The 19,282-nt window shown below is 44.0% G+C and overlaps 1 protein-coding gene across 1 annotated transcript in view; it reads right to left on the bottom strand.

Moving 5' to 3' along the window:
• The window catches only part of ABCA12 (ATP binding cassette subfamily A member 12), a 132,721-nt gene that overhangs the window by 6,446 nt on the left and 106,993 nt on the right, over positions 1 to 19,282 (bottom strand). The window contains exons 41-51 of the mRNA XM_054044866.1: positions 16,881 to 16,935; positions 16,216 to 16,393; positions 13,362 to 13,477; positions 11,863 to 12,022; positions 9,862 to 10,130; positions 8,836 to 9,046; positions 7,301 to 7,410; positions 6,025 to 6,169; positions 5,156 to 5,290; positions 1,223 to 1,326; positions 95 to 187 (exon numbers count right to left, since the gene is read on the bottom strand). Of these exons, the coding sequence (XP_053900841.1) occupies positions 95 to 187; positions 1,223 to 1,326; positions 5,156 to 5,290; positions 6,025 to 6,169; positions 7,301 to 7,410; positions 8,836 to 9,046; positions 9,862 to 10,130; positions 11,863 to 12,022; positions 13,362 to 13,477; positions 16,216 to 16,393; positions 16,881 to 16,935 (1,576 nt within the window). The remainder of the gene's footprint in view (positions 1 to 94; positions 188 to 1,222; positions 1,327 to 5,155; positions 5,291 to 6,024; positions 6,170 to 7,300; positions 7,411 to 8,835; positions 9,047 to 9,861; positions 10,131 to 11,862; positions 12,023 to 13,361; positions 13,478 to 16,215; positions 16,394 to 16,880; positions 16,936 to 19,282) is intronic.

Below are 19,282 nucleotides of genomic sequence, written 5' to 3'. Positions count from 1 at the left end.
AGTTGCCTTCAGTGGAGCTCCCCGGTTTTACATTAGCTGGGCATCTGGCTCTAAATGCAATATAGTGAAAGGAGAGAAGATACATTTGACTGACCTGCTCTTAATATGCTGCAAAGAGCCAAGGCACTGGAAACGTCCATTCACCATAATAGCCAGCCTGGTACAGAGAGCTTCACATTCTTCCATGCTGAAAAGCAAACAGAGAAGCATCTGAAGAAGTGGGCAGTAGCCCACGAAAGCTTATGCTCTAATAAATTTGTTAGTCTCTAAGGTGCCACAAGTACACCTGTTCTTTTTGCGGATACAGACTAACACGGCTGCTACTCTGAAATCTATACCAGGAGTGGCCAAACTGTGACTCGTTTTATAGTTAAAGTGCAGCTCACGGAGCACCCCCTCCTCCTGCTTCCCACATTCTCCACCCACCAGACTGGGTGGTGGGGAGCTCAGGACCTCTGCCTTGCAACAGGGTGCTGGAATAAGGGCTTCTGCCCTGTGGGGAGGGGGGATCTCGGGACTTCAGCCTGGCGGGGTGCGCCTCCCGTGGCTCGGGGCTTCAGCAGGAGTGGGGCTGAAGCCCCAAACCCCAGCAGGTGCCTCCCGCAGGGCAGAAGCTCCAAGCCCCGGCAGGTGCTCCCTGGCTCTTGAACTTCTGAAGATTGTCATATGCAGCTCGGCAGGCCAGTAAGTTTGGCCACCCATGCTCTATAGAGTCACTGAATGGGAATAAAAGACACTCTAATGGCCAGAGCATTAATGGTTTCCCATGAGCTACACAGGAAATTAACCTGTAACTCATCATCTTAATCACCTGAACTCTCTAGCTGGCTCCTATTCCACTAGGATAGGGAGGGCCCAGGACCTCAAAGATATTTAAGGGCGTTAAATACCTTCAAGGATCTGGGCCAAGGATCCATTTAATGCAGAGCAATCACACATTTCCAGGAAGTGTTCAGCACTTCCTGGAAGATCTTCTTGGATTTTCTTATTATATGTTATTGCAGGTGGATGTTACTAAAGATGGGCTCAAGCAGCATAATCTAGATCCAGATAAATTTGCTGCTGCTGTGATTCAGGATTAGGATTCAGTCCATTATACAGACTTGGAAAACTTGGAACTGGAAGTGTGTTTAAATTTCAGTGCCCCCAAAGTTCTAGGGTGTTCCAATGTGCGGTTTTAGTTTGGGCTTAATAAAGCATAAAGGCAGCCAGTAAACTCTACCTGTGGGAAGTGAGTATCACTGAACATTGGTTCTGTACTTCCTCAGAGATGATTTTCCAAAGGTGTCGTTTAGCATTAGGATCCATTCCAGAGCTTGGTTCATCCTTTAAAAAATAACACCCCCCACCCCAGATTGTAAGTTTAAATAGTAAAGAAAATGTCATTTCTGTTCCTCTCCATACCTGCTCTCTGTTTAGAATTGTCATTACAGACACTACGAATACCAACACAACCACTTCGCCCTTATATGGCGCTTTTGGTCTGTATTATTAGTATTATTTATATGTATGATGGTAGTGTCTAGGATGGGACCCCCTTGTGCTAGGCATTGTACAAACACATACTAAGAGGAAGTCTCTTCTCCAAAGAGCTTACAAACTACATAGACACAGAGGGGAAATGACTTGTCCGAATTCACACAGAAGGTCTGTGGCACAGCCCTCTCCACTGCTACGGGCCTTATCCAAACATTACACTAATTTACCAACACTTTGGCTGCCTAGAGGATTTGGAAACCCACTTCCCATTAATTTCAAATCAATTAATTTGAAAATCTCAGCCTTACTTTTCCCAGAGCAAAACTGACTCTGAGGTGCCACAGATAAACCTCCCTCTGTGTAGACGTTTTATTTCACACTTCTATAAATAACAACTTATTAATAAATTGTAGCTCTGATCCAAACAGGAGGTAATACCAGACTGCACTTTGTCTTCTGGGTAATATCTACTTCATTTACGGACAAACAAGTTTTCTGTCTTCAGGATTCCATAGACAATACGCTACAGATGAGTAACAGTATGTTGTGCCCCACCTCATTCATCATCAACAAAATTACCAGCCAGCTTCCTATTGTAGAATGGTTATTGTTGGTGACAATGTATTATACGAAGCAGAAAGAAAACAGCTTGTTATTCAGAAAGAAACTTGTGCTTAGACAACCTCCTCTTCTCCCTTTTTATTGGGATTTTATAGATAAAAAGAGAAGCTAAAGTTAGAAGGAATTTTATCAATTTAGGGGTGGCTCTTCAACGGGTGTAAATCAGAGCTGTGCCCATCTGGCCCAATGTTTGGAAAACTGATCACCAAGTGTTGCAGAATTTACAACACAGCAGTGGCAGGGTGGTCTGGTACTTTGTGGGGTTGGTTTCTGTAGTTACGTTGCCTGTGGTGTGACTGAGTGAATGTGATATGAATGGAGTCTGAAAGATCATCTTCTTTTGTTTTTTCCCCCTTCTCTGTTATGTTTGTTTACACTGAAACATTTTCTGATCCTCTCACACTTCCTTTTCTTTCCTATGAGCCCAAAGAGTGCTGACACATGGGAATAAGGCTGGTTGCCTTAACAACAATTAAGCAGAAAAGGCTGGGGCTAATTGCCCTGATTTAATCCTGAAAGGCCAGGTGAGGCTTGTTGAGGAAAGCAGACCATGAGGCCAATAGGAGCAGGAGAAGGGCCAGAGAAAAACAATTGCTTAGGTGGTATGGGAGTAATTTAAACATTGGCCACTTCTGGATGCTGGGTTAACTAAACTTTGTGTGCTAGGGCCATCCCTTGGAGAACTGCAAGTGAAAAGCCTGACTGGGAAATCTGAATTGCAACTTTGGGTGTGCATGTATGGAATGTTGTGTGTGTGTCCGTTCCCAGCTCAGGAAAGGGTGACTAAAACTTGTGGGTAGCCCTCGAGAGAGAAACATCTGTGACTCTTACATCAAAGCCAGACCCACTGCTTGAGGCATTTCATTGACAACAGCAAATGGCAGTTTGCACAAAGAGAACATTTCAGTTATGATGCTACTTCAGAGCAAAACTCCAGTATAATATAAGAAGAAAATGTTAAGCTCCATTTAGGTGAAACGTTCTAATATCCTCCATGTGGCAAGAGATATATGCTTTCTAGATTGTATCTTAAAAGGACACTACTGTTCTGGTTCTGTTTTTCACCCCATGGCAGTTTGGGGCCACTGGTACAAGCTATCTGCTCCTTTCATCCCCTTCTTGCTATAACATGGAGGGTGTGATCTCATCTTAAATCTGATATGGAAGTTGTAGAGAGACAATAAGTATGGAATAGTGTGATAGCATTTTTGGTTCCTTTCCCTTTAAGAGCAATAGGTAGACACAATATAGTATCCATGAAGAAGCACTCATGCAGAGCCTCTGGATTTCTCTCTACTGCTGCTCGACTGAAGTAGGGGCATTTCAGACATGTACAGTCAGGAGGATAATGATCTCTGTAAACAGCATTGGTTAGACCAGGCGTTCTCAGACTTGGGCCACGGCTTCTTCAGGGTAAGCCCCTGGTGGGCCGCGAGACGCTTTGTTTATCTGAGCGTCCGCAGGTATGGCCCCTCGCAGCTCCCACTGGCTGCGTTTCGCCGTTCCCAGCCATTGGGAGCTGTGGGAAGCGGTGGCCTGGCCCGCGCCACTTCCCGCAGCTCCCCATTAGCTGGGAATGGCGAACTGCAGCCAGTGGGAGCTGTGAGTGGCCGTACCCGTGGATGCTCAGGTAAACAAAGCATCTCGCGGCCCGCCAGCGACTTACCCTGAAGAAGCCGTGGCCCAAGTTTGAGAACTCCTGGGTGAGACCATGCCTGGAATACTTCATACAGTTCTGGTGTCTACATTTTAAAAAAATCTATTGGCAAATTGGGGAGGGTGCAGAGGAGAGCCACAAAATAATTTGAAGATAGGAACAAAGAATACCTTAGAGTGAGAGACTTAAAACGCTCCATCTGTTTAGCTTATCAAAAAAGAAGATTGAGAGGTGACTTGATTACATTGTGTAAGTACCCTCCTGAGGAGAATATAGTGGGAACTAAAGTGCTCTTTAATCTAGCTGAGAAAGGCATAACAAGAACCGATGGCTGGAAGGTAAAAAACAGATCAATTCAAATTAGAAATAAGACACACATTTGTCAGTGACCATTGCAACAAACTACCAAGGGAAGTGGTGGATTTTCCATCTCTTGATGTCTTCAAATGGAGACCTGATGCCTTTCCAGAAGAAATGCTTAAATCAAACACAACTTATTGGGCTCACTACAGGGGTAACTCCCATGGCCTGTGTTATATATGTTGACCTGTGACCCCTAACCGCATCCTACAGAGGTTATGAGGTAAGCTTGATATATATATATATATATATATATAAAAATATTGCATGTAATAAAATTGCTTTTATTAGTTATGAGTGACCTAGGATTATACGATTTAGCAATGAATGCATTACAACACACAAGTGCACAGCAAAGAACAAATTAATGGAATGCTAATGAACTTCTAGGGGATTTTTAGTATGTGTAACCATGAGGTTAACTTCATTAATATATTGGAAACGCTGGGAAAAGTATTAATGCAAAAAGCTATGTCAACAATCATAACACCAATTATGGTTTCCCAGACAACCATAAATGGACCAAAGGCCAGAAAATGATCTAACCATGGTCATGGGACATGTGTGGGTGTTCAGGGGAAGAAGGTCTGAGATATAAAATAAGTTGTAAATCCAACCTTTAATTGGGATCATCAGAATGACAGTGTAAGCGACAGCCAAAACCGTCATCACCACCTATGGTGACCTCCACTTACTCTTCTTTCCATCTTCACTTCTAATGGCCTCCATAAGCTTGCAAGTATGCACAATGCAGTAAACCACTTCACTGTACTTATACATATTGATTTTTCTATCATTTCAGTTATACTTGTCTGTACAACTAAAGTCCATAGTTTCTGTGTGTGCTTCACCAATCTCCAACTCAGCAACATTTCTTATGTAGCTGCTGAGTAAAAGAACCTGTTATGAGTGACTGATGCAATTTGCACTCTAAACTTATCCAAGGCTACAGACGGGAGGTCAGAATAGATGATAAAATGGTCCCTTCTGGCCTTAAAAGCTACGGATCTTTTCATCCCAAAATTTCTGATTCCTTACCAGCAATAGAATTGATGGATTACCAATGAGGGCCAGAGCAGTTGATAACTTTCTATTAGTGCCATAGCTGCACATCGAGGTGACTCTGTCTTTGTACAGCATCAGATTAAGTCTATGAAGAAGCTGACGTACAATCTGTGGGTATAAATAATAATAATAAAAAAAACTTGGTTTACACTGAGAATTAGACCAACCATAGAATATCTGGAACAAGTATGTATTTGCCAACAATTCAAGACCCAATCCACAATAGGTGCAAATCAGTGTAGCTCCAATGACTTCAACAGAGCTACACCGATTTACATCAGGTAGGGATCTAGCCCTCAGTATCTGGCGGTTCAGATACTATAATTAAATGTCCTTTGAAATAACATATTGCTGCCAGGTTGGGTTTCACTCCACAGAAGTCTTTGAAGTGTGGAGATTTGCTTTGAAATACCTGTTAAAATACATAGGAGTTCAACGATATCACAAAGACCCCCTGGTATAAATACATCAGGGACACAACCTTTACTAATCCCTTTTATAAATCCCAGTTCACTTAGGACTTGAACTAGTAAACGCTTACTACTGAAGTCAATGGAGTATTTGCACAGATGTCTACATAGGGAGAGTTTTAACGGCACTGCCCAGTTCTAAGTCAGTTCCATACTGTGACCCTGTGTTACAAAACAGTCAAGTTCTGTGACCATCCCACACCCATCTAGCCACAAAGCAAGGGAGTCCCAGGTTGGAAATTCATGATTGTCACCCTCATTGTTTATTATTACACATAATGGCCTTGATCAAGACCACTGAAGTCAATGCAAAGACTCTCACTGACTTGACTGGGTCCCAAGGGAACTCTTCAGTCATACGGGTCTACTCACTCCTTTAATCTCTTTCTCTGGGATGCCGTGTAGCCGAGCATAGTAGTACATGTGCTCTTCCACCGTCAGCAAGTCATCCAAGGCATCTTCTTGAGGGCAGTAGCCAAAGAGCGACCAGTGGGTGTCATCAATGTCACTCAGGGATCTGGATCAGGAAAGATGAAAGGTCATTTTATAAACACTTCATAAGTCTCCTGTATGCTCTATTAAACAGGAAGGAAAGGGGGAAATGTAGCCCTCACTGGAGCAGGAATGCTCTTAATTCAGGATATAACGACCTGTGCAGATCTGACGTTCTTAGCTCCTAAAAGGAAGGATTGTGTGTCTCATACTGAGTAGTACCTCACACTGCTTGTACGTCCAGTGGTTTGATGGGCCAGTTTCCAGTGTCCTTACTCATGTTTAAGGCTAAGATTTAGACATGAGTATTTTTAGTAAAAGTCACAGACAGGTCACAAGCAATAAACAAAAATTCACCTGTCCATGACTTTTACTATAAATACCCATGATGATTAAATCTCTGCGCTGTGGGGCCCCTGTTCCAGCCGTGGAGGCTGATTGCCCCCCATGGCCTGCTGCTCCCAGGCCCCCAGAGACCGCTCTCCTGACAGCCTCTGGGCCCTGCTCTGGCCGCCCCCCGGAACCGCTGCCGCTCCAGCACTACCCGGGGCTGCCCCCAGGACTGATGCTTTGGTGCTCCCCAGGGTCTTTGCTCCGGTCACCCGAAGGACTGCTGCTTGGGTGATCCCTGGGGCCAGCTGCCTAGGGGATCACCCTAGTGCGGCTGGCCCCGAGGACCACCTGAGCGGCTGGTCCTGGGGCCACTCCAGCAGTGGCTAGTGCAATCCATGACTTTCCATGACCTCTGTGACAGAATCGCAGCCTTACTCATGTCTAGTAGCACTTTACTCCATCATCAGACCCACTGATTTCAGTGGGACCAGTTGTGGAATGGGATATTATTCAACAAGAGAAAGGGTGACAGAATCAGGCTCTGAATGACTAAGGGCCAGATTCTGATCTCACAGTGGTGTAAACCAGGAGAAACTCCATTGACACCAGCGGAGTTGCACCAGCATAAAAATGTGTCAGTGAAATGAGACTGAAGACCCGAGGAAGTAAATATAGTATTTTTAAAGGGCTGAATTTTCTGCTTTTGATTAAGTCTAACTCTTTTTAATTTGCTTTGTTGATCCATCCGAGCCGGGGTAAGTGACAAATTGTTTTCCAGATAGCCTTGTTGATACATCACTTCCGGATATCTAATCCTCCATACCCAGTTTGATCCCGGACTCTCAATCTTCCACTGGTAGCCCCGATGTCTCCAGTTAACATTTTAAAGATAGTTGTCTTTCCAGCGCCATTCACGCCAAGCAGCCCGAAGCACTGGTTTATGAGACAGAAAGAGAGACATTTAGCATGCTGCATTTAATGCTAAAGTATTGCTATGCAGTGAGTGCTCAATGCGACTTGTCACTTCTCCTCCCCTGGCCCTTGAGCAAAACAGATTATGGAAAAGGCTCAGACAGTCAAAGTGCATATAAATATTATAATGGTGGTTGTTTATGGGGCAGTGTATTGCAGTGTGTATTAGGCTCCTCTGTTTAACATAGTAGGAAATAATGGATGGGTCTTTAATACTATCATTCCTTTTATTGCAAAGTGCATTTTCATATGTAGGCCATGTGAAGGATCAAATCCTGATCATCTTACCCTTGCAATCCCATGCTGCTGCAGCTTCACTGTTACTGGTACCTACACTGGCCAGATTAAAGCTAGCTCAATATGTCTACATGTGCTTCAAATCATACCTCCTACAGCAGTGTAGACAGACCCATAGTAAGTCATAGACACTGTACAGACACTTAGTACCATTGATAGGCCCTGGTCCTGCAGACACAGACAGATGGGAGAGGACGCAAAGGTATAGAGGGAGAGAGAGTCAAATACACAAATGGCAGTTAAGAGTCTAATTCCCACTGACTTCCCATGGGATTTAGGGTGTATCTGCCATTTATGCCTTTGAAAATCTCCCCCACTCAGATCAGAGGCTAGATTTTCAAAAAGAGTCAGCTCCCATTTACCCAGGGTGCTAAGCCCTTCTGAAAATCTGGCTCTTGGTGTCAAACTGGGATCTCATCAATTCTGGCCTTGCCCAAGATCACCCAGCAGGCCAGTGGCAGAGACAGGAACAGAACCCAGGTCTCCTAATCCCATCCATTGGACCACACTGCCTCTCCAGCTGCCCATCCCATTTTCCAAGCCCAATACAGCCTGAATAAAGAGTCATGACTACCTTTCTAATGGTAACTGTAAATCCATGACAACAAACAATCAATGATAAAGACACCATTGTGCTAGACGCTGTATAAACACACAGTAAAAAGACAGTCCCTGCTGGAATTCACTCTCTAGATTATCATAGTTTCCCTCCCACCCTTCCTTTGTCTTGTCTATTTAAACTCTTTGAGGCAAGGACCGTCTGTCGCCCTATGTCCAAGCTATACCTAGCACAAGGGGGTTCCGATTCCAATTAGGGTCTCTGGACTTTACTATAATACAAATAATCAATGACACTCAATAGATGGAGGTGACGAATACCAGAGGGAAGAAAGGAAGGATGAGGTACCAATAAAGCAAGTTATTGTCCAATAAGTAGTAGTCTCAGCTCACCACTTACGTAGTTGCTGTCAGATGGTTTTCCTGAGTCTTAAGCAGGGATTGGGAAGACAATAAGGACGTGGCTTGGAGGACATTTTCAGTTTCCTTTATTATAGGATAGGCTTCTGCTGCCATAGCCTGCTTGCTTACCTCTCCTGCTGGGATTCCAATGCTGACATTTTTGACTGCCATGATCCTTCTGAGAGGAAGATGGTAGATCTTGGTGAGGCTCTGGAGTTGTACCATGTCGACATCTGCTTGGCCAGACTCAACCCGCTCCCTCTCAGCCTGAACATCTTTGTCTTCATCAGCTGCCTCCAACAGACGCGGTGGCCTGCCATGCACTTTGTCGAACAGGAATCTGAAGGAGTAGGAGACAGATGATTTTACATTCCGGATCTGTGTGTGCAGAGGACTTAGTGTCTTTTCAGTAAAATTGAAATGAGATACTATTATATGTTCTCATTATATTAATTTAAAACTCTCTGTTATTATTCCATGTACGAAGCTTAAAAACAAATGTTCTTTCTTTATGAAGCTTTTCCTTGTATTCAACAAATGCATTGCTTTCGGTGTCGGTCCTACATCATGGCAGCTTTCGGTTTTGGTGACAGTTTTTACCATTAGAATTTGGGGGGCAGCTCATGCATGAAGTGAACCCAAATCAGCTTGGGCTCATGATGCCACTGAATGCATTGAAGGGGCTCTGGATCTGCTGACCCCAGAGCCACTCTTTCGATCAATCCATCAATATCCCATGGCACCTGAAATGGCAGCCCTTTGAGTTGCCTTTCCAACACAGAATGGATACATTCTTTAAAATTGAACTCACAGGCCTACACAGGTATTACAATAATGAATACCTCCCCACTCCCGGGGACTGGAATTATCCAGCACATGCAGAAGTAGGGCAGGTAAGCCATTACCCCCAATGCCCATAGAGAGGGAGGTGCAACAAAAAATTAAGGCCCACACATTTCCATTAGTCATCACTATAACCACAGGTAGATATGGGAACTGCCAGCAGAGAGAGCTCACACTGGGTTTGCAAAGTGCTGTGTAAGTTTATGGAGCTATGCAAAATAATAATAATTGATAATGATGACAATGTCAACGATTAAAGCACTGAGCTCTGTTTTAATCTACATTCATTGTAGGAATACAGATGTTACTTACTCTAATATACTAGACCAGACTTTCTGAATCATCCCATCATGCATTAAGAGCCGAATTGCAAAGAATATAGTGCCCTGAATAAACATGCCAAGCAGCTTGGAGCTTATTCTGTCCATCTCAAAGGTTCTGTCAGGGTAATCCACTCCGTAGGCTTTTAAGAAGCCCATCAGCGCCTGGTGCTGAGACAGCTCAATCAAGCCATATCCAAAGCAGAATTGTGGAGAGATCAGGAAAACGTGCCTCAAGATTTCAGAGAGATCATACAAGCCCTGAAAGAAGAGAAACACTAATGATCATTGTGACTTTATTCTTGGGACAGCATTGGGACTGACGCCTGTTTGGGCTTAATGGCATATCTCACACCATAGCTAAATCAACAGCAAAGAGCTCCGAAACAGTTTGTTTCACAATTGCAAGGAATTCAGGGTGGGAAAGTCCCTGGGAGTTGGTGCCTAACTCCCCTAGGTGCTTCGGAAATGGCACCCAGTGATCATACTTCCTGGTACAGATCCTTGGCTCTTATTCCAGCTACTTTGCTCTGCTCAGGTAGCAGGCAGCTGACAGAACGGTGCTCTGAGGCTGATGCAGGGAATGCCCAGGTGAGGGAAAGCTAAGTAAGCAGGTTGCAGGCTGGTGCTCTTCATGAAGTTGTGGTAGCCATCTAGCTGCGCTAACCCTTGCAGCTGATGTGCTCCCCATCCATGGAGCCTCAGAGCTGTGGATCCAACCCGCTGCATGCTGAATTGCAGGGCATCCCCATGAAGCTCAAAGGGACACAGGTAGTACCCAAATCCTTCTTCTGTAGCACAAGCGCATCGGTTCTGCTTGGTTAAGCAGCTCCATGCCCACTGACAAGGAGACATGTTTGGCCCAGGGAGTTGCTAATGCATGACAAACAGCCAAGCACTGAGCCTCGCAGTGAAGAGCTATTGTATAATATTGTTATTAGCTAACTCGAGCAGTGAAGACTGCTGAATACGACTGACATTACACACGGCACATTGGATATGCAATAAATTAGCATGGAAGGAGATTGGCTCCATACTGATGTGGCTAGACAATGACAAGGGTTTGGTAAATAGGTATTGCCTGTCAATGGGACGAGGGCAGATTCCTTTTTGTTTTTTAATTAAGAAATTGTCCTTGTAATAAACAAACAAAACCAAACCTTACATTTTAGCCAGGACGGATTCTCTAAGGCACAAGAGAAGCAGGTCTATTAAAGAGCAGTACTCCACTCTAGGGAAATATCAGTGCCTTCGAGGCACTTTTCCCTTTGCACGGACAGGAATTCAGTGTAGAGAGCACTTATTTCACAGTTAGATGACAGAAAGCTCATCTGCTGGTTAATGTGGCATGATGTAGCCCTTCGGGCACTGAGTACTCAGCCTCAGTAATTTGCACTGGAGGAACTTAACTCCCAATACAACCATCTTTCCCAAAAATGTGGGCCTGCATTCATTCCCTGATCTCTCCCACATGCATCTGGTTTCCACCCTCCCAGATGTCTTCTCCCATCTGCTTCTCTCTCTACTCCTGGTTCCTAACCACGGTGTGGGGGGTGGGGCAAATTACATGGAGAAGAAAGAGTCTCACTTGCCCCATGTTTGGACATAGGGAACCTCCCCAGATTTCTAGAGTAATGTCCCCTACTTGACCTCCCCCAAAACCTTGAAAAATAATGGAAGTCCACGGGTATGATCCAAAACCCATTGAGATCAATGGAAAGACTCCCACTGACTTCAGTAGCCTTTGATTCAGGCCCTTGGAAACCAATCAGTTTTCTAAGAGTTAACACAGGGCTTCTCTACATGGTGCATTAGTAGTACTGTTTAAAATGGGATACATTAGCGTACACATGGAAACTTTCAGTGCATGCCAGCAGCAGGATCCACCCTGGCCAGTTAATGTGCAACACACTAGTGTGCACTAGAATTTACACTCCATTAGTGAGGACTGATTCATCATATAGAGAAGGCCAAAGTGTTAGTGAGTTCTTACCTGATCAGTAGCCTTTTCTTGGGAAAGTAGAAACACAACCGAGTGAGTAATGATGGTATTAATGCTAAAGGACAAGTTGAGGCTGACATAAACTATGAAGGCCATTCCTGTTTCCTTGAAGATCCCAGCCAGCAAGTACATCCATGAAAACGTTGCGTATCTATAGATCATTTGCAGCAGAGAGAATATGAAAATAATTTAAAGAGTGGTGAAAACCAGCAATAAAATAATTCAGCTCAGGAACTTCTGCCTCACTCGCTACACACAGGTGGGTATAGTCATATTTACTCTGAAACTTATAGTAATAATGATGCCTATTTCTCATATAGCACCTTTCATCAGCAGATCTCTTCACCACCCTTTAACCTCACAACACTGCTCTGAGGCAGGGGAGAATTAATTATTATTCTCAGTTATCCCCATTTTACAGATGAGGCACAGTGACTCGCCCAAGGTCACAGAGGATGTCTATGGTGGACCAGGGACTTGAATTGTGGCCTCCTATAGCCTTGGTCAGTGCCCTAACCACCAGACCATCCTTCCTTCCACATGGGGGCTGCACTTGGACTTCAGTGTCTCAGGAAGTTGAAAGAGAAAAAAAATCAAAACTTTCTGGTGGAATTTGGGGAAAACATTGATGACACGTATTCATGGCAAATGAAAATTGTGCAACCACACTAGCTGAGGTCAAGATCTTGAAGACCTTGTAGTCCTGACCCAATTCAAATTAAAAATGAAAACTTTGAGGAAAGACTCAGCCATCCAGGGTTCTTATCTCCCCAGGCCTGTCTGCTTAATTCTAACTCCGGCAGAGAAATACTTCCTGAGAACCAGACTGGGAGTCAGGAATGGCTGAGTTACAGCGAGAGCTGGTTGAAAAAAGGTTTTTGTGAATTTTATCCTGATATTTTTTTGGTTGAAATTTAAAAAATTTAAACAAGCTTGCTGAGAAAAAAACAGGGCAAAATTTATCTAAATTTTCCTGATTTTTTTTTTTGAGAATTTTTTTTTTTGGGAATGTCACTGATATTTTGACATTTGAATAGTTTCAGTCAGCTGTAGTTACAATCTAGGCTGTGTCTGAGATCTTGAGCATATTGGTTTTTGGTGTTAGTTGTGAACATTTAGAGCTGCTGTTCAGGTAAAGTCTGTGTAAACAGGAAATAAGGACAATCATGCATCATTCACCCCAACCATGGTGTCTTGTGTCTCTGTAATCTTTACAGCTTAAACTGCCACCTTTGGTTTTCCCCTGTCTAAAATGGGGATAAAAGTTCTTGCCTCATCTCTCCCAAGCCTTTTGAAGGCTAACTAGTAAACATTTATTAAGTGCTATCTATATTACGGGGTCAGTTCAGCCTCTCCAATTCTGCCAAGAGAGAGGTGATGGGAGAGTCACACAGCTTTGGTCAGGACTCCAAATCCTAAGCAAAATTCCCTCCCTCCCTCCTTCCCTCCCCCGATGGAGTCATATTCAAGTAACTGAGCCACACACTTACCCGAACATCATCATCAAAAGAAATACAGCCACTAGGTTATTATCGTTGAAGAAAGCAGGTATTTGGAAAGCTGAAATAACTCCTATTGAGAGGGCAACCGGGACCATAAAAAGAACCTGTGAAATGATATTAAAGAGTGTATCGTAGTCAGAATAATTAATACTCTAATAGAGCTACATGCAGCTTGTATGGAGGAGGGAATGACACCAGGTCTCAATTTTGCCCTAGAGGTGCAGTAAACTGTCCATCAATAGGAGAGGAGAATACATTCTGTGAGGCTCTCTGGAGCATTCCAGCTTTGAACCCTAGGAAGCGTGGGCATGAAAGGGCCTAGATGTGAATGAGAAATGCCCCGTGCCTTTCCTATTATAGAATCACATTCTGCTGTTTACAATACTCTGTCAAGCCAGGGATCTACACAGTAGCTTCCTCAAGCGGTTCCTCTTTTCCCCGACTTTGGGATTTCAGAGAATTTGCTGGTAGGCGTTCACTGAGAAATATCCGGTTGCTGAGAGCTCTGGATTAGTTTCAGCCTGCTGAATAGTGATTGCAGTTAGAACGCCAGGGCTATTTCAATAGGCTCATTTAAAAATCTCCAGCACCAACCTGAGAACCTGGAGCATGAAAGCAGAGGCAGGCCAGAGTCACAGTCACAGGTGTACGACCAGTGACTCAGCGCCAATTCTTCAAACCTGGCCATGTTTCTGGTGTGTTCAAATCCCTCGTTTGCACTCACAACCAGGAGCTGCTTGTTCCACTGCTCAAATCCATGAGCAGGCTTAGGCAGGTAGTTCTGAACATTTGGCCCTAGGGGGCCTGTTGTTATTATTCCTATTCCAGTGGTGCCCTGCAACCCTAGTCATGGGCCAGGACCCCCTTGTGCTAGGGGCTGTACAAACACAGAACCAAAAGATGGCTCCTGCCCCCAGTGGTTCATGTGAAGTTAATCCAATGTTAAGGCCTTGCCTCCACTGGGATTTAGCCAGCAGTGTAGCTGCATTGCAAACTGCTAATGTAGGTACACTGACATCAGCATGGCACAATTTGCACTGCTGATGCAGCTTGCAAGCCAAGGTAAGCTGCACCTACACCATTCAAGCTGCACTGCCGTAAAGAGCGTCTATGCTAAGAGCCAGGTCATAGGTGCTTCATATGCCCCCCCACCCCACCATGATACCTGAGTGCCCCACAGTCATTAATGTACCCTTACCACACCCCTGTGAGGCAAGGCAGTGCTATTATTGCCATTTTGAAGAGGGGAAACTGAGGCACTGAGTGTATGGCTACACGGCAGCTGGGCAGGAACCTCCCAGGCCAGGTAGACAGGGCTCAAGATAGAATGCTAAAAATGGCTGTGAGCAGGCACATTGCAGCTCCAGCAGACACTCAGCCTGGCCACCCAAGCTTAAGCCCTCCCAGCCTTGAGGTTGGGTGGTTAGCCCAAGCAGCAACATCCACACTGCTATTTTTAGCATGCTAGCTCCACACTGTCTCCCCTGCTGCCGTGTAGACATACCCAGAGAGGCTTCCTTGAGCCAGGTCACACAGTCTGTGGCAGAGGGGGGCATTGAAGCCAGGTTTCCCAAGTCTCTGGCTAGCACCCTAACTACCAAGGCAACCGTGCCAGTAGCTAAAAAACAAACAAACAAACAAACAAACAAACAAAAAAGACTCGCCCTGTAGACAAGGCCTAAAAACTCCGCTGCACAGTTTCTGCCACAAGCTATGTGAAACTGACTGAGGCACCAGTCTGAGTTAGTGTATGGGGGTGGGACGAGAAGCTGTATGAAAAGGATAACATTTACAGTGGATGCCAGAATTCTGACATCATGATGACCCAAAATACGAATCAGTTAAATTTCAAGCCAAACAAACTTGTGGGGGGAAATCCTTAATAATACAAAAGAGAAAGTAAATTCTGCTGTCAGATAAACCTCAGCTCGGATGAGCTGGGGAATCATCTACTGGGTGAAAATGTTCTGTTTCATTGCCACTCCACTGAGATTATCTTCAGCGCTGTCAGTTGTCATGATTTTGTCATGAGCCTTGCAATGCTTGGAATCAGCTTTTTTTTTTATTTAAGTAAGTTCCTAGGTCCTTATGGTTGAGGAGAAAACTTTGAAAATGTGACCTCTGAGCACCATAATGGCTGAAAAACCATAAAACAAAGACAAAGGGGACTATGGAATCCTGAAAGGGACCTTTTCAAAAGACGTAAAAAAGTGTGGGATCCTTTTGAGGCAGATAAGTCTAGATATATACAGCACATCACTCCTGACCTGACTAACAGTAACAGAAGGTAACTTTCTTTGACATTAGGAGTTTGGAAACCTTTCTATATTATATTACTTAACCCACCAGTTGGCCTTTTCCAATCTCTCAAATCTCAGCCAAGAGATGTTTACAAATGTAGGATCTTGTATTCTGAAGGTTCCAAAATTATCTACCATCTGCAGTAGAGTTCTGAAGATAGGGTCATATCCTGCAGCCCTTACTCATGGGACTAGGAGCTGCAGGATCAGGTCCATAAGCCTTACCCAGATGTATAAATCCTGGATGACCACAACAACTCCACCTCTGCAATCTAACTTCAAAGGCAATGTGACATCTACATGTTAAAAACTAACCCAAGTTTTGGTCTTTGCCATGTTGATCTCTTATAAATCTGCTGAGTTTTATACATACCCCAGTGTTATGGTTCACAATTAATAATCAGCAATGCTTTTGAGAACGATAACCTAGCTCCTGTGGTAGTGATGATATTAATAAGTCTAGATAACGAACTTTAAATACAAAAGTGGGGATTTTTCACTCTGGAGTCCTGTTCTCTGTGCATAAAAGTTAAGTCATTTACCAGGTCGTAGATGAAGTTAGTCACCCAATAGCTCGTCACACCGATGCCTGAAATATGCTGCAGTTGCTTAGCTTTGGTTTGATGTTCTTTTACCACATAAAGCACAAAGCTGGCTGTTGTGATGGAGTAGCCAATCAGGACAGACATTGAGACTAGGATATCAAGCAAGCTACTGAGCCTGAGGAGACAAGGGGAAGAAAGACAGAGTCAATGTTTGATCGCCCTGATTTAGAAGACAATATTCATAGCTTAAAAAAACCAAGGGCCTGATCCTGCCAACATTCCCTAGTGGTTGTAGAGACGGTTCAGGGTAGTAAGCACTATGACTGGCAGAAAGGCTTTGCAGGGTGGGGACTGTGACAGCAGATTGTTTGGAAAGACAGAAAGAAAAATATGTATTGTCATTGTTAGGGCTGTGCTCCAAAATTGATGCGGTATCTATAATGTCCCCACATTTATCAGGGATTCTGGGAAGAAACTCAAAGGGAAATCAGTAGCTCTGTAGATACAGGGGAGACGGTTCGCTTTTGTGAAAAAAGCAATTTGATTGCTCAAAAAAAGTTATTGATCAATGTAGGTGTTTCATGATTTCCAGGTAGCTGTTTTGCTTCTATTGCCACTAAATGAATCAGAGCAGCAAGTACCAGCCAAATTAAACCTCTTACATGACTTGTTCTTTACTCTGTCCTCCGGGGTAGGGATGACTCACAACGGAAATACCTACAAAAAGAAGAGAAGTAGTTTGTAACATGTATGACTAAGTTCCTCATTAGGCACGGAGGCTGGAAGTAATGCCGCTATTGGTTACGGGAGGGAATCAGGGGGGCTGGGTTCTGCTCTCACTCTCCCCCTGATTCAAGGTGTGACCTTGTGCAGAATTTTCACAATTGCCATCAGCTTTTTTTGAGTGGCTCTTGCAGGGCCTAATTTGCAGGAGTGTTCAGTGCTTAGAGCTGCAGTTAATGGGAGCTGTGGATGCGCAGCAGCCCTGAAAAATCAAGCCCTGCGGTCCGAATTCAGCAAGAAACCCAAGCACATGCCTTTAGCCATGGGAATAGTCCCTTTGATTTCAGTAGGGCTACTCATCTACTTAAAGTTAGGTACATACTTAAATACCTTGCTGAATCAGGGCCCATGTGTTTTAAGTTGGGTGGCCCAATGCTGAAGCATTCAGAGGCCACATTTTAAAATCCTGGCCCTAATGTCTGTGTGCCTCGGTTTCCCCATCTGTAGCAGGTGGATAGCGCTCACCCATCTTTGTCCCTGCAAAGAACACCATCCTATGTTGGCACAAAGAGTTATTTAATAGTCCTTTTCCAGTGGCCCCATTCCAACTTGAAGTCCTCAGCTGAGAATTGCAAAAGCATAACTCTGGGCCTGACCCAGTGATTTCCAAGAGCACTCAGTCAAACCAAGGGTCCTTGCTACCATTAATTAAGCCTCAGTACACTCTAGTGTGGTACTGAGTCCTGTGGCACCTTATAGACTAACAGACGTATTGGAGCATAAGCTTTCGTGGGTGAATGCCCACTTCATCAGACGGGGTATTCACCTATGAAAGCTTATGCTCCAATATGTCTGTTAGTCTATAAGGTGCCACAGGACTCTTTGTCGCTTTTTATAGATCCAGACTAACACGGCTACCGCTCTGATACTAGTGTGGTACTGTACACTGTAAGTCAGCATTATCCCCATTTCAAAGCAGGGGAAGACAAGGGCAGAGAGGTTGAGTGACACGCCAAGGCCACCACAGGAGTTGGTATCAGAGTCAGGATTTTAACTCACCTGTTACAAGTCAGGTGATCACTAGAACAGCCCTCTCCCTATTAGTACCACTATCACTAAGTATGTACTATAGTGATAGGCAGCTCTTGTAATTCTATGACATACTTTTGCTCATTTTTGATGAGCTGCCCCATATTTGATAAGTATTATCTTGGATAACTCAGTGTGGAATCATCTTTCACATTCTCCACTGGGTCTCCAGCCTTCCAGCAGACACCGGAATAAGCTTCAGATAACACTGTTTGTGGTTAGGAAAGCAATCAGTATATTTTCTGATGAGAAAATGTAAACGTAACAGTTCTGGCTTGTGAAGCTAGAAAGAAGCACCTGGAGCAAAAGAAACAGCCAGCCTACAGATATTAGTCTGACTATTGGTTTCAGCCCTGTGTGAAACTCAGGTCTTTCCCAATCAGATTCATAAAATGAGGTCCGTGACAATTAAATGTCAGAGGGTGGCAGGCAGGAATTCTCTTACCAGATCTGCCAAAATGTTTGGTTTAAACACTTCCCTTCCAAAGCCAGCATCTAGCCCTGGATATGGGCTATATCACATATGAAGGGCTTTTGCTCGGTTTAGAAGCAATGAGAATCTATTTATCCACTGCACTGAGATAAAAAATATTCCAGGAGTGCAAGGACAATCATAAATGGATTAGAACCTATAACCTTACCAAAGTCAACTATTTTATCCAAGAGTCTATGGCCATTATTCTCACTTATACTAAGACTCCTTTTACACTAGCAGAGTGCTGTAAAGGTGTTTTGGGATAAATCAGAATAGGCCCTGTATTATTGCAGATCAATATCTGCGTGTTAATAGCCTGTTTTGAGAGAAGAATGTCGAGTTCCTCTGGGAGAAAAACGTCACATGTTACATTAGCCACTGGGGGGAGCCCTTTAAATAGATTAGAAACACTGATGCTGGGAATGAAAAGTTAATTGACATGTTTTTATAAGAGCTGTGGAGTTCATGCAAAGGTTATTTCTTGGCCAAATCATGCTCAGATTCATGCCAGAGGTAGTCACATTTTAAAAAAAAATTGTATGAAGAAGAAAAATGACCAAGAGTTCTCCTCTCTGTTTCTCCATAACACGTACAATTACTTGTTTTCATGATTACTGATTTCGAGCAAACATATTTGTACAAAACCCACAAAAGAATCAGCAACATTTGTGATTGTCACAGCAATGTCTTCAGAGGCCTGATCCAGTCATAATAAGACTCCAGGCCTGATTCTCCACTGCTTTGCACCCCAAGTTGTCATTTACACCCGCGTACAGT

The sequence above is a fragment of the Malaclemys terrapin genome, chromosome 11 (genome assembly GCF_027887155.1).
Source record: "Malaclemys terrapin pileata isolate rMalTer1 chromosome 11, rMalTer1.hap1, whole genome shotgun sequence".
NCBI lineage: Eukaryota > Metazoa > Chordata > Testudines > Emydidae > Malaclemys > Malaclemys terrapin.
This window is presented reverse-complemented; position numbering and strand designations above follow the sequence as displayed.